We start from the raw sequence: 15496 nt of genomic DNA on the forward strand, positions 1-15496 counted from the left end.
CTAGATGTCTAGTCCACGGAAAAAGAAAGATGTGTGGTTGCTTAGGACTGGGAGGTGGATGGGGTAGGACATCAGGTGAGGGATGGAATGGAGTGTCTTTCTGAGGAAGGGAAACTGGTCAGAAACTGGCTGCTATGGCTGCGCATACCTGCGAGTAAACCAAAATCCACTCGCCCACTGCGCGGACGAGCACTATGGCACGTAAATCACGCCTCGATAAAGGCGTTTTTTAAAAGGCACTATTAATAATACAAAGTCTAGTCAATAAGTGCTCCTTGTACCCCTAGTATAAACTCTGTTGGTCCATATATATTCTCATTTTTATATTCTTTTCATGTACTTTTTACTGTTTTACAAATTTCTTAAATTTTGTCATAACCAAATACGTTACTTTTTACTACGCAATCAAGAATTCTCTTTTTTGTCCAAATAAAACCATCAATATAACTAATTATGTAAGGAATGTGCTGGACGTGACAAGCTTTAACGTTACTCTCTAATTCCTTAGTAAACTCTGTCTCCACGAGACAGGGACCGCACCCCGCCCCATCCTGCCTGCCATGAGATCAAAGAGCGACAGCCAGCGTGCGTCACCCAGTCAGGAGAGGAGGCAACCCCTTGCTGGAGGAGAGTACCGTATTTTGAGAAAGACCAAGCCCACGGGAAACAGGAGGGCCACTTCTCAGGTCACACGAGAGAGCACGAACGGGACCAAGCGCGCCTGGCCCCCCTGGGGTCCACATACACACCGCTCTGACTACAGGAAGCCACTCTGTCAGGGGGTGTCGCCAGGCCACCGAAGCAGCTGCACAGGGAAACGTGGACACAACCCTGTTTTGTGTGGCTTTCGGTCTATGAGTCTCGAAAAGACAGGAATGATGAGGATGTAACTCAGCAGATTAAATTAAGCAGAACGGACCTCAACATCAGTTGAGAATCCCCCACACTGCCTGTATGCAAAGGCGTTTTGGAGACTATAAGAAGAAACTATATGTTTTCAAAGTATAGCTCACCATTAAATAATGAAAAACTCGTGAGATATCAAAATGTTGTTCAAAACTCTCCAAAATTAATGGAAGTGACAAAAAAAATCAAGGTGATACCTCCAGATCACTAAGTATCGCCTTTTCATCTATTTAAAACAGCCCGTGTGTCTAACACAGTATAATGTTCCACCACATATTAGGACATGAATCTAAGGTTCAATAAAATCATTTTCAAAAGAAAAGGCACCTACCATTATGTGTTCAAGTAGAGAATCTATTGCGACTATGTTATCAAAATATGTCCTGAAAAAAAGGGACATAAACCTGTAAGCAATCTTGTTTAGAACAGAGAACATATTAAACTCTGACTGCATTTCCCAGTTTTGTCTACATTTAAATAAAACACATAAAGACATATGTTTGTTTGATTTTGGTTGTCTTTTGGAAACAAGCGATGATAGTTTAAAAAGATAAAAAGAAACTTTACCATTGTCTTTATTATGAGGACTCTAATTTCAGAGAATGCTTAAAATAATGACTTAATTGATAAGTATCAATGTAGAAAGTTTGTAGCATTTAACGAAAACTATGAAGGAATAAATTGAGTTCACCGTATTTAATATTTTCATGAAGAACTTTGATCTGAAATAAAAATATCTAAATTGCTAAATCTCATTAATACGGTTAAAATATAAATTATCACTGAAAGACTGGCAAGTTAAAAAGTCGTTTAACTGTACTAAGAAAGCACTGCAATCCCTCTGAGAACACCGGCGAGCACGCGGTGCGGGGGCCGGTGCCCGCGCCGCCAGACGCCGTGCTGTTACGAGCGGCAAGCGGTTTGGAGAGTCTGGTCTACGCAGCAGAGCGCAAAGCCGGTAAGCGGGTGTATCGCTGCACGTGCATGTGAGCGGCGTGTGGCGCACAGAACACGTAAAGAGACCAGGTCGTTCGGCAGCTACTGCTTTCAGTTTGGGTTTGTGCAAGTTTCGTGTGCCCTGTAATTAAGATGACGTGTGCTAAGTGATGCACACGCCTTCCACGTAAAGCCGGCGCGCCCGCGGGCTGGGCACGCGGAGGGCGGCTCCCTGCTGCGGAGCAGGCCCACGAGAGGCTGAGCGGCCCCCTCCTCCGTGCGGCCGGGCCTGGAAGGGGCCGCCTCGGCAGCGAGCGCCCTCGCGGCTCCCCCTGGCTCTGATTGTACACTCAGGAAACAAGTGCCCGCAGGCAGCATCGACTTCAGACTACGCAGCCGGGACTACGGCTCGCCGCTGCGGGCAGCCGGGGACAGAGGTGCGCTCCCCAGCGCAGGCTGGCAGGGGGACGTGGCCGTGAAGTCACCACAGCTCGATTTTCAGATTTCGACGGTGAAGTCGAGGGTCGGGAGCTGTGCCCTGTGCCGGCAAAGCCCTCGTGAACCGGGAGTCTCCCGGACTCCCAGGATCGCTCCCTCCGCCGGCCCAGGGGGCTTTTTCTAGGTCAGGGAAGGGGAGCGTTTTCTCTAAAATGAAATCTGAGCTACTGCACGTGGGAAAACTTAAATAACGGTATTAACAGCATGTTTCATTTACTGACATTAGTAGAAAATGCCAGAGAGAACTTTTTGGAAAAAAAAACAAGCAAACATTTCCTCTCCTTCTATTGTCAGTTTTCTGCCACAAAAAAAAAAAAAAGAAAAAAAAAAAAAGAAAAAAAAAATAAAGTGAAAGAGAGAGAGAGAGAAATACTTGGTGTCTCTAAAATGCTCTGGTGACTCTATTTAGAAAATACACAAATGAAAGAGCACAAATGAGAACCATTCGTGGTCACAGCCGCGGCTCGCCGTCCCCGCCAGGCTGCGTGCAGTGGGGTCGGTGACGGCCTGTCTCTGCCGGGGCCTCCCCTGCACCGCGCCCCTGAGCAGTGAGAGCTGCTCCGTCCCCAGACCCCGACACTCACTTAGACACGTCGAGGAGAAAGTCGTTCAGTTCCGTCTGCTTGGCGAGGCCTCTGCATACCTGCCGCGGAAAATAACGGCTGTTAATGAGGAGAGATTTTTGCGTATTTAAAAATAAAAATTCCAGACTACTACTTACCCCATTGTATTTTAAAAGGCAGACACGATCGCTTTGTTTATAATGCAACAATAATATCAGTAACAGTGCACTTTTAGCGATCGCTCGAATGCGCCGAGCACTTGCTACTGTCGCCCGAGCACCCCAAACGCAGCAGCAGTAGCTGCACTGCTTGCGAGGCCGGGCACGGAGGGCCTCGCCCGGCCTGCAAGGCCCCGCACGCCGCGGCCGGCCTCGGCTCGGCCTGTCTGCCCCCGGAGCCGCTCTTCAGAACGACTCTGTTTTTAAAGACTGTGCGTGGGCGCACAGGGCGCCCAGGCCGCACGCTGTCGCATCCCAAGGCCTCGCCCCTCAGGGTCCTACGGCTACAGAAACCTTTTCTCATCCAGTCCCCCCTTTGCCCGAGTTTGCAGAAATGGACTCAACAGAACAGCAACAAAAGGAAGCGGAAGACGCAGAGCAGAGCCGCGCGGCTGCCGTGTTCTTGAACGGCAACAGCCTCGTTGGCGGGAAAGCGCCATGCAGCCCGCCGTCTGTCAGGACAGGTCGTTCTTTCACGAGAGCCAGGTATCTTCCATTTAGGACTAGCCTTCTCATACACCATTTGGTTTAGAGGACGCTTTAACTTAGGAAATGGGGTCATAACCACATCAACATTAAGGCCAGTAGGAGCTCGTGCCTGGGCTTTTGGTGGAAAAATAAAATAAAAATAGGACACATGCCTTTGCTGTGTGAATGATTTACAATCGTGTAAATATGTAAAAATAAGTGCAAGATACTTAAGGCGGAGAGTAGGTGAATGTAAGAGCGTTCGTAGGTAATGACTCTAGAAACAACCTGAAGCCTCTGCTGTCAGAATGCAAAGCGCCAGGCTGTCGCCCCGCCCCGATGACCCGCCCAATGACCTGCCCCCTTGGGAAGCCTGGGGACCTTCCCGAGACTCACCTGCACCTGATGAATCGCTACTGAAGCCCAGGCAAGATTTGCCGTGGCGACCTAAGGAGGAAGTGTGAGACACGTTTTTATTAGTCACGACCAGACATCACGACAAAGGGCTTCAGCACAAACGTATTTGAAGAATTGTCTGCGGTCATCACACTTTGACTGTTTCGCCAAACACAAAGCATCAAATATGCACGCGATTTCTCTTTGACATCTCCCCTTTAAAACTGAGTTTAATGCTCCCTTGTTCCTCTTAATTTTGGATAAGAAGACAAATTGACTGAGAGAGCTAAAGTCCCATGATTTTAACACAAAATATTTTCCGCTTAACGAGAATTCCATTAAAAAGCCTCTAACAACCACTCTCCATGATGAATATTGCTTAAACTTTGCCGACGAGTCCCGAAATGACTAGCCCTTCTACTTCTTCCATCATTCATTCATTTAGCAAACATTTGCTAGGCCCTACTAGGGACCAGGCGCCATTCTAGATGCTGGAGACTCGGCATCAGCAACAGCAGACAGCTCGCCACAGGGAGAGGGGGAGGCAGGGACGAAAACAAGCGAGAACACAGCCTCCTGGCCGGGGACGAGGGCGAGAGGACCGGGTGCCTCAGACAGGCCGCCGGACAGGAGCTGCCCGAGTCCGCGTGCAGCGCTCAGGGAGGGCCTGGCTGGGAGCGTGCCGGTCACGGACATCGCTGGAGGCGGCTGGAGCTGGGACGCCAGAGGCTCTGGCTGGGGGCCCGTCCGCCTCGCTCAAGGGTCTGGTGTGGCGGGAGGGAGCGGACACGCCGTCCTGGTAACGGACGGGGCGCGAACTGCGGGGCTGGGCCGCATACTGGCCGTGCACAGTGACACTTGGTTTCAGTATGAAAGAGCCAATTCGGGGAACGACGAATGGAACTCACTGTTTTAGTGGATGTGATTCTGGAACATACTCAAGGAAAGTGCCATTGTTAAGAAAACATAAAGACCAGCAGACTGTGAAAACTCCCAGTCATCTACTACGCCGTCTGACTCGCGATACGGCACACTTCTATTTTTATTGTTAAAATAGGTTCTTACTTAAAAAAAAAAAAAAAAAAAGCCTGTATTTCCAGTTTACCCAGTCTCCTCTCTAAACTACAAAACAAATTTTTTTTTAATTCATTAGTATTAGCATCCAAACGCTGCCAAGCAAGCTGGTTTTAAACGCTGGTGCACTCATGCGTCCGTAGGGGGTGCTGACGCGCTCCCCCAGGGGCCGGGCCACAGCCCCCGCCTCACCTCCTGCTGGCTCAGGCAGAAGGCCTCCTTGCCCCAGTGGCGGTACAGCTCCAGGATGCCGATCAGATCGCCGATCGCGGTGACAATCGGCAGGCAGAGGACAGACTGGATCCGCGTCCCTGACTCCAGGCCAGTGCCTCTGGGAAACCGTTCATCCTGAGAATAAGACGGAAGAAGTTATGAATCCAGTTAAAGAAATGGAATCATCAGATTGTGATTCTTACTCCTATCAGAAATCGCCTAATACTTGTCGTCAATGTTACGCAGTTCTTTTCAAGTGAAAACCAAGAGAGACGGGCAGTGTAAACCGTCTTGAAGAAGCACTTATCTTCAGCAGCTCAGAACCTACACCCAAATCCCGCCCTGAGGCTCTTCACCTTGGTGCAGTGGAATTGAATGAACGAACGAACTAATGAGTGACTGAATGAATGAGTACATGTCACTTTCGTGAGGTAGCAGACGCTAACAGTCACTCACGCATCACCTTCTGCTGTGTCAGAACCCTTGCGAGGGCTTTGCAGGGGCACTGTCACAGGTGAAAACTACTCCGGATGCGAACACCATGTGAAGGAAATTATATGTAAAGCTTTTTCTAATTTTAAAATTCGAAAAACACAAAAGTGGATGCTAATGACAGTCATTCTAACTGGACCTCAGAGACTTATATTAAATGTTCAAACCAGCCAATAACTTTCAATTACTTATCATGAGAAATGAAATTGGTTCTTTGATTTTAATAATTTTCTATTAGCGAAAGCGCTCAAAGGGATATAGGGAGCTCATGAATTAATATCAAAACACCAACGCTATTTATTCGATGTGTACTGTCTGTAAGGAGGTTTTTCATGAATCGAGATTAGCACAAATCTATACTTGTCGTTGACTTTTCTTTTGAAAGTTTGCACATACAACAGACCATTTTCAAGTAACAACTTACATAACATCTACTTTTAACACTTCCTTTTAAAAACTGAAATGTACTGGATGTGTAACATTGTGCACAACATTGTGCCGGCTGAAGGCGCAGGCGTCGATCTGATACATTCGGATACTGTGATGTGACTGTCACACTGTAGTTAGCACCTCCACCACATCGCGAAGTATCTTTTCCCTTTTGTGCTGGGAAGAACTAAGATCTAGCATCTTAGCAAATTTGGTAATTAGAATAGAATGCTATTGTCTATATTCACTAAATTGTGCAACATTTATTTTTAATCGCTTAACTTTTTCTTTTTTTCTTTTTCTTTTTGGATAAAATAATTACCTGAGTTGTTCAAGGTCATAATTAGAGGCAAAAGCAAAACTAAAACCTGGATTCCACGACTAGCAATTTTCAGAGCAAGTTCATTACCCCTAGATACTTGTTTGTATACTTGTCACTTTTAAAAGCTAAGCTCACAGGGTGACGTTTCACCACAGTGCTCACATGCACAGTGCAAGACTGTACTAGAGGCTCCACTCTGTCGCCGTCCCTGTCCCCATGCCCTTTATCGGCATCGCCCAAGACTGAGCGTGGCCTGTCTCCGCGGCGTGCCCGGCCAGTGGGAGGGCGGAGGCGCCGACGCACGCGGAGGCGTGGAAACGCACTTGCACGTTTCCACTTCTCTAGCACCCTGCGTCCACCACGAGCACACGCCGGGCTTCGCTTACTGAGGAGGGTGCAGGGCTGAGATGCGCGTGGAGAGCTGAGGCCATCTGAGCCCTGCCAAGTATCGGCACGAGGCCCAGTCCGCAGACTCATGAGAAACAGCAAGTGGCTGCTGTATGACACAAGCAGAATCTGGAGTAATTTGTCACAGCGATAGGTGGCTCGTTCACGTACATCCTGCTCGGACGTGAAACCAAACAGTCGTTGTTCGGTTTGCATGAACATAAACATGCATTTACTGGCATGTATTGAACTAAAGACTATGCCAGTCTAGCTCTTAGTGGGTACATAAGATATGGTTTTCTGAGTGCAAAGAATTTGTTTGCATACCAATTAATTTGCTGACCTGTATCTTAATGCTTGAATAAAATGACTTACATTACAACATCAAAATGACACATCATCTTTCTTAATACTTCAGATTACAAATGGCACAACTGGTAAAAAGCCATGTACCCCAAGGATGTCTTCCACGAGCAGCGTCTTCCTGGACTTGGCCACGTAGGCGGAGGTGGTGGTGCCCTGGGCGATGGGGCCCGCAGGAACGAGCCGGGGTCTCCCTTCCTTGACGCCGGGCGGGGTGAAGACGCACAGGCTCTGGCAAGAAGAAGCGGCATGCTTTACACACCTTCCTGGACTGCGGCTCGGTGCAGAGAGCCTCCTAGATAGCACTCAACAGCCACGAGAAACCTGGGAGCCGAGGAGGAGACAGTGGCTTGGCCGTGATCACACGGGAGCAGCCGGGTAGGTTCCCTCGCACGTTTGCGACGCACACAAAATACAGGCTGGGTCCAGGACTTCGGTGAATGTCTGTGCACTGAAAAGCTCTTAATATAGCCTCCTACTCTGATACAGAGAAAATAAGATGAAACAAGTAAACTGACCTTAGGCTCAAGATGCTCTCAGGGGAAGAATCAGGTGCACGTGGGCCGCCTCCCTGCAGGCCTGGCCTGCAGGTCTGGAGGAAACATTGGTAGCTATAGGTCAGTGTGTTCGGCTGTTTTTCATTTTCGGTGAAAATGTTCAAGGGACTGGGTGGGAAGGTAAAGTTCTGACATTATCTTAAAATAAATGTTTTTAAAAATAAGGTCAAGACGTGGTTCCATAGTGTAGCGGTTAGCACGTCTGCTTTACACGCAGAAGGTCCTGGGTTCATGTCCCAGTGGAGCCATAGTCCGTGGTCTACGGCCATGCCACCCTGAACAAGCCCAATGTCTGGCCAGGCCTGGTTAGTACTTGGATGGGAGACCACGTAGGAAGCCCAGGTGCTGCAGGCATAAATGATAATAATAAAATTATAATTAATTTTAAAAAGATCAGTTATTCTGACTCAATCAAATCATATCTTTAAATAAATATCTACTAAATAAGAATTGCTAATCAAAAACCATCTAGGGTTTGGGGGCAACATTTCGACATAATGGCACGATTATCTCCGCGACCTGAAGATGACTACGGCTCAGGCACGTTCGCCAGCACCCCTCATTCCTTAGATCGGAGCGCTGCAACTTAGAGGCTGGAGGCCTTTCGAAGCAGTAAGCGTGAGACGGTCCTCTTAAGCTACACACGGCCGTTTTACACACTTGCCACTACTAAGCTCTTTCTAGGTGAAGACGGTGAGTTGAATGTGTGTGTTAACTTGTTAGGTAAGTTCTTTTCGAGCTTTGTAATGACAAAGAACTCTTTTTTCAAATAAAATCCTATGTGCAATAGCAGAGCGAACCCTACAGCCCCGAGCTCCTTCGGTCACCCAGGAGCAGGGAGGAGGGGCTCCCCGCACTGCTGCGTCCTGGCTGCGTCAAGCGAATCACCACGATTTAAAGATTAGAAGCTAAAGTCAAAATATTTTTATTTGCAAGCGTAGCTAACTATGTCAGCTGGCACAGTGCTTAAGTAGTATTTACTATTAAGTACAAGGCCTGTGAAAATACATTTTAAGTTTGCCTTTTAAAAGAATTAAGTTTAAAACGTCTAAACGCTTCAAAAAGGTTTTTACAATTTAACTATATAAGATGATGACAGTGTCACCTAATTTATTCTTAAAGAAGCCAGAAATCAGAGTGGCTGGTCTCAAAATTACTGTGCTTCTATTACGCACCAATACACGTGACAGGTGAAGTAAGACGCTCCTCAGCGTGTGTCTCTAATTGTCACAATGCAATTCAGTGCGTCCTAAGACTGAGCAGAAAAATGACTCGAGAACAGGAAGAGAGACGACTGCAAGGCTGGAAGCCGGAAGCACGCGGTACCGAGCCAGGGATCTTCTCCAAGGACGAGGACGCTGGCCCGAGGCGGCGTGCCCCCTGGCGTCCCTCACCCGGCCAGCGGCGGGCTGCATGGCCGAGCTTACGCTGGGCCGCGTGGCGCAGGCAAGTCCCACAGAACTCCCGTGATAGCGGTGGAGAGTGAGCTCGAGCAAGCTCCCAACAGTGGCGTTTTTATTTTTATTATTTTTATTTTTTAATGGCCGTTGACTTTGTTTTTTGAAGATACACAACAGACATCTTTTTTGGGTGACTTTGCTGTATTTGCATTAAGGGTGGATTTAATATTATCTTCAAGTTATCCTTAGCATCATAATTCAATAATGACAGAATAGCTTACGCACTCCTATTAGATCATTTACTGAAAATTATTAAACATTCACTGCCTCTATACAGGGTTTCTGTATGATCTCGAGAAACAGATAAGCAAATACTGGGCCGAGAATACATAAAAAGCTATTCTCTAAATTACGCTTACTGAAAATAAATGGTTTACGAATCATTTAATTACTTAACCGAAACTGAAAAACTCCTTGTGGATAAGTAATTGTCAACAAGTTAAATACTTCTTTACCATGGGACCATTATACCTCTGTTACTAACAAGCTGGTGATTTTTTAAATCTTATTCAGCAAATAGGAATGCCCTCTGATGAGAGCCGAGGCCAAGAGCTAACTAAATATTGAATAAAGTCGCATTGTCGTATGAAGGCCGAAGGCCCGGGGCTGGAGGCAGAATGCGGGCCACCACACGGCAGACACGTCTCTGATACCCTCACGGCCTCCCGCCCGCTCCTCCGTATCACTGGCCTCTCACACGTCTCTGGGAGTTGGGTGTTTTTTTCACTCCATAAAATGCACCTGGGGAAAAGCCCCTGCATAACACCCACTGCCGACTGAAGACCGCGCTCGGGTCCAGTGTGCGGTCTGTCACTGGATGCTCTTTACACTCTTTGTGGCCGGACAGAGTGGCGGGCGGCCATGATCACACACAGAACACGTCGTAACAAACCTCTCCGTTAGAGGCTGGATTCCGCATGTATTCAAGGACGGGGAAGGTTCGTTACATCTACCTTCACTCATTCCACAGGAATAACTGAACAATTCCGCTTTGGCTAGTTCTCTTTTTCCCACTGCTTGAACCGCCTCCCCTCCACCCCCAGGAACACCTGAGTCTCTCTAAACCCCAGTTCAGCACCCTTTGCTTGATCTGTCTACCATACTGTTTTACTGACTGTAAGTCTACAGTTCCTTTTGTGATCTGCGAAGCTGAGTCTTGCTGTTTCAGAATAAGCATATGTATTTTATAAGATACATCTTGCATTTTCCATTGAAGGGCCTGCCTTGATGCATTAACAAATGATAGGTGCAAATAAGTTTCAAAACTTATTTGTTCTTAAACTTATTTTTCAAAATCAAGCAAAATGATTTTTGGCATAAGGATGTGACCGGGATGTTCAGATTAATAAGATAAAAAATCTACTCGGTATATAATGTAATATACTCAGATGAATGAAAACTAGTCTTTATCAAATATCGCTATACAATATTTCAGAATATATTAAGAATATTCTGCATATATCTATAATATCTAATTTGCCTATAAAATCATGTTGAATTGACTGTTAAATTGATTCATGCCCTACTACTTTATAAATCTATCAAAATTTTTATTAGCACAAACATTTTTCAGAGCTAGAGATAAAAACTACAGCAGAAAACAAGGAAAAGTTTCAAAATTCCAAAGCTCAATTACCTCTGCTCTTTCCTGAGAAGGAACCGACCGCGCCCAGGGGGCGCTGGACGGTGAACGCTGGCTGCCCCGTGGCCGCGACCTCAGAGGCGCCCTGTCAGCCCCTGACCTCCAAGAGCAGCCAGGAGACCAGCCAAGGGGCCCAAAATCTATCAGAGGCCACGTGGTGTCAAGGGATAAGTAAGTTCTTCAATTTTTCAAAGAAACCCATATGAAATAGCCAATATTTTTGTAATAACAGCAAATTTCATACTTACATCTAAAGTTAAACTAGAGAAGATTGGTTGGCTCAATGAAAGAATAAAAATGCATTCAAATTACAAAGAAGCAAGTTGAAAAAAAAAGATTTGGTGCAAAATGAACAACAGAACCATCGCGATTTATTTTTAAAAACCCGATTTTTTGAAGAAATGGGAACATCTGACTCATTGACATCAACTAAATAGATAATTCTACCTCACTTGGGAAAACTGGTTTTCATCTTTATACACAATTCAAAAGTCGCTTTATTCATGAAACTTCATTTTTATATTAAAACTTCAATTCACAACCAATTAATTCTTAGAGATACTTTTTAAGAAAAAAAAGTACTTAAGCTCACCATTATTTTTCCTACAAGACACTAGATGGCAGTGGAGAGTAAATAGTTAGATCTAAGCACAGGGCCATCAACCTGGAACTCGGATTAGATAAGTTTGTTTGCATAGTTCTGAAAAAATAAACTACTAAAGTCTATCGCGCAACTGAAAAAAATCACACGATTATTGTAAACTACCGGCTTCTCCGTTGGCTTCTAAAACTGATGTATGAAAGGCAATCTATGAACTTACTTTATGAATTAAAAAATTTAAATTATCATTAGTGTTTATAAGTTTTCAGCTTTTAAAAACAACCCATGGATAACATAAGAAAACTGTTATAATATTATAAAGTACATTACATCTCAGTTGGACTATGTGGCTAGATATGAGAGGAAAAAAACTGTGAAAAGATGAAAAGTCGAATTAAGCAAAAAGTTACTTTGTCCAACAGACACTTCGAGAGCACCCCGCGTATGTCATGTGGCAGACACTGCTCTGGCCAGGGCGCGAAAACACCGCCTCGCTCTCCAGCTCCGGGTTTCTCAGAAACGGCTTCTTCGTCCTGAGAGTCCTTCCTCCCCATCTCCTGGGTGAGAGGTCTCCCCAGCAATGCTCACAGGGCAGACCCCAGGCCCCTCGGGTCCCCTCGGGTCCCCTCCACTAACCGTGGGCTTCTCGGCTTCCCCTGTGGGTCTACACCCTTTGACGCCGAATGGCTTTTCCTTTATTTTTGCGTGCTCAGCACTGTAACTTGGGATTTGCTATACAGCAGGTGTTTAAAATGGTCTGTGAATGAACAACACTCGTGACATAATACATAAGCAACGGAGGTTAAATTAAGTTTCGGAAAGTTTAAGAATTTTGTCAAAGTCACGAAGGAGTGAACTGGAAGTCACACAACTCTACTCCAGAATCTGACTCCTCTGAAACCTGCTGTTTCCTAGGACGCTCCCCTTCTTTTCCTAAGCTTTGAAACAGCAGAGAGGGCACAGGCGTTCTCTCCCGTGGGGCGCTGTCCCTGCGGGAGCGTGGACGGGAAGGCCCAGGGACCAACTGTGGTCCATCACGCTACCCCAGGCTCGGCATCCCCCTGCGAATGGTCGGTGCACCAAACTCCGCTGACTGAGCGTCCTGGAGGTTTTTAGAAAAGCACCGCTTTCCCACTGCTGTCGATTTCTTCCGTCTAATGGTCGAAGGCAGCGGTCCCCGTCCTTTGCGGCACCAGGGACCGGTGCTCCTCTGAGCATCTGATCCTGACGATCTGAGGGCAGCTGGGGCGGGGATGCCGGCGCTGGGGGCGGCTGCGAACACAGATGCCGCTCTGCCGCTCGCCTCCCGCTGTGCGGCCCGGGTCCCGTCCCAGGCCGCAGCCCACAGCCCTGGGTTGGGGACCCCGGTCTAAGGTCTTCTATCATCGTTTACATTAAATAGGGCAAGTTATATTTTCCTCTAAAACTGTCTATTTTATCTGGATTTTCACTTTTATGAGTACAAGTGTCCTTTCACAATTTGTCATTTTTACCATATCTATTGTTTTACTGTCTTTTAAATTATTAAACATATCTTATTGTTTTTATAAATTATGTTAGTATAAGGCTTATCTGTAAAACCTTTAGATTTCTTCGTTTAAGTAGATTTTTCTTCTTTTTCTGTCTCCACAGGTTAAACTGGTAAATCTCAAAAGGGCAGGGAACCGAACCTACTGTGGCATCTCTGGTACCCGGGAGACATAACGTGACAGGGTCTGATAAAAACGTGTCCAAGGAACAAATTCACTTATTTTTGTTCTCTTGTGTATTAAGGTTTCAGAAGTGTATACAAAATGCTTAATGTTTTAAAGGTGTGAATCCCTCCCCCTGCCCCGTCAACAACTTTGTCCAGAGCTTCAGCCATACTGTAATTCATTTTCATAAACACTGTTCCCTGAATATTTCATTAACTGTATTTTACTTTTTTTCTTTGTTCGAAGAGTTACTTGACTTATTATGTTTAATGTCCAAGATTTAATTTCCTTGTTATTAGCCATTCTGAGGATCTGAATCCTTAAATGGGGGCTCAATACATCGGAGTAGGACGTAACCTACGGAAGAAAGGGAACCCCAAGTTGGTAAATCCTAAAATAATATACTGAGTTAAATATATAAATTTTCTTAAAAACCTAATTAGTGATATTATTAATATCTGCTAAATTATATTTTTGATCTGTCAGTACCTAAAAATATTACTGCATTTTTCTAGTCATTTTCCTTGGTATGATTGTTTTGCTTTATAAATTTAACCATACCTAATCTTTATTGTATAAATTTCACAACGGCGCTACCCTTTGCTGTAGATTAAACCCTTCACAAATCAAGCGACTTCCTTTCCCAATTCGATGCTTTTATTCCTTAAATTCCATTTCGTCATTGATCTTGTGGCACCTGCTCGCCTTCAGTCTGCATTTTTCTGAACTAGGTTTGCTCTGAATTCCCTTTTTCTTTCAATCATTCCCACTCATTCTGTTTATATGTGTCTCTGTAAATAGACGACAGTTGTGCGTTTTTTAACCTGATTTAAGATTTTTTCTTTTAATAGCTGAACCTATTCTACTTGTAATTTTATATTTTCATATCATATATTTGAGATGTAATTTATATTTTATGATATTTTCATAATTAGTTTCACAATCATATTTGATTTTTATTTTTAGCACTTTAAAACTATATAGTTTATCTTCTTAGTGTGTTTTTTCTTTAAAACTTTTCAATCTGGTAATATCAATGGAAATTTTTGATTCTCGTGGAACTTTTTATATATTTAGATTTCAATACATCAATTTCAGAAAATTAGTTATTTATGTTCATTCTCATCCATAAAAAAGAAATTAATGTTTATGAGAATTTCAAAATTTTTTCCCATCTCTGTCTTAATCCTTTATATTTACTGATCTAGACTAAAAATTTTATTTTAGACTATTTAGGTTACATTATTGCAATTCTAGCACTAAAGCATATACATTTTGCTTTATTTGAAGGCTGAATAAAGTAAATTACTTCATAAATCTTTTATAAAACATAACTGGGATGAGAAGAATAAAAGGAATCCACAAAAATCTAAAAGGAAGTAAAGTAAGGAAACCTGCAAGTTAAAAAAATCCCAAACTTTTCTTTTCTTCCCAAGAGTATCAACCAAAGTCCAGATGAAAGCTGCTCAGAGAGCAGGAGACCAGATCTGACCCCCGGGGCCTCTCCACACGGGAAATGTCGTCGGAGGCCCCAGCCTCAAGGGCTGCGTCTCATTCGGGGTAAAGGGTAAATACACTTACAGCTGCAAAGGCATTACACAGGGGAAACAAATTATCCTGAACTTACTGCTGCAGAGAGAATAAAAATGTCCTCTGAGAAACTATATCTGTGCGTCACGTGAATTTGAAGCTTGACTCTAAACTACTGGTCCAAAAAATGCTACTAGATAATTTAATAAAACAGTCTTGGGTTGGCAGTACCTTAGGTGATAGGCAAAAACAGACACATTTCCTATTCCAAGGAAGAAACTTCAATACAAGTCTCATGGATATATTTAAAAGGGCCCAAGGAATAACATGATTCACATTTTTTAAAAAAAGGAAAACGTAAAACACATGAGCAAATCAGTCACCACCTATGAAAGATGGGATGAAATAAAAGCCAAGAAATGATAATTCAGAAATATAAAACAATATAAGAGAGGTATAGTTAAAGAAATAAAAGATAAGCTTGACGATATGTCCTGGGAATAAAAACGGGGACTATCGTGAAGGACTGAGGCAAACTAGAAACGATCACGTGTGATCTAGTCTTATAGTCAGTGACATCCATCAGCCTGAACCCTCTGCGCAGCAGGCGCATCATTAAGGAACGTGGTGAAGACGCACAGACAGACAGACACACGGATTTCCCGCAGCGGGGTCCTGTCAAGGGACGGTCCTGTGGGACTGAGGACCACAGGTCCCCACCGAGAGGCCTGACATGCAAGGAAGAGG

General features: G+C 44.7%; 1 protein-coding gene across 3 annotated transcripts in view; it reads right to left on the reverse strand.

Annotated features, from left to right (window-relative positions):
• PDE10A (phosphodiesterase 10A) overlaps positions 1-15496 on the reverse strand; it is a 317180-nt gene that overhangs the window by 37646 nt on the left and 264038 nt on the right. For all 3 annotated transcript variants that reach the window (XM_036223535.1, XM_016128089.2, XM_036223531.1), the window contains exons 6-10: positions 7356-7496; positions 5252-5407; positions 3986-4036; positions 2925-2983; positions 1238-1289 (exon numbers count right to left, since the gene is read on the reverse strand). In XM_036223535.1, the coding sequence (XP_036079428.1) occupies positions 1238-1289; positions 2925-2983; positions 3986-4036; positions 5252-5407; positions 7356-7496 (459 nt within the window). The remainder of the gene's footprint in view (positions 1-1237; positions 1290-2924; positions 2984-3985; positions 4037-5251; positions 5408-7355; positions 7497-15496) is intronic.

This window comes from Rousettus aegyptiacus, unplaced genomic scaffold (assembly GCF_014176215.1).
Source record: "Rousettus aegyptiacus isolate mRouAeg1 unplaced genomic scaffold, mRouAeg1.p scaffold_m13_p_1, whole genome shotgun sequence".
In the NCBI taxonomy this organism is placed as follows: domain Eukaryota; kingdom Metazoa; phylum Chordata; class Mammalia; order Chiroptera; family Pteropodidae; genus Rousettus; species Rousettus aegyptiacus.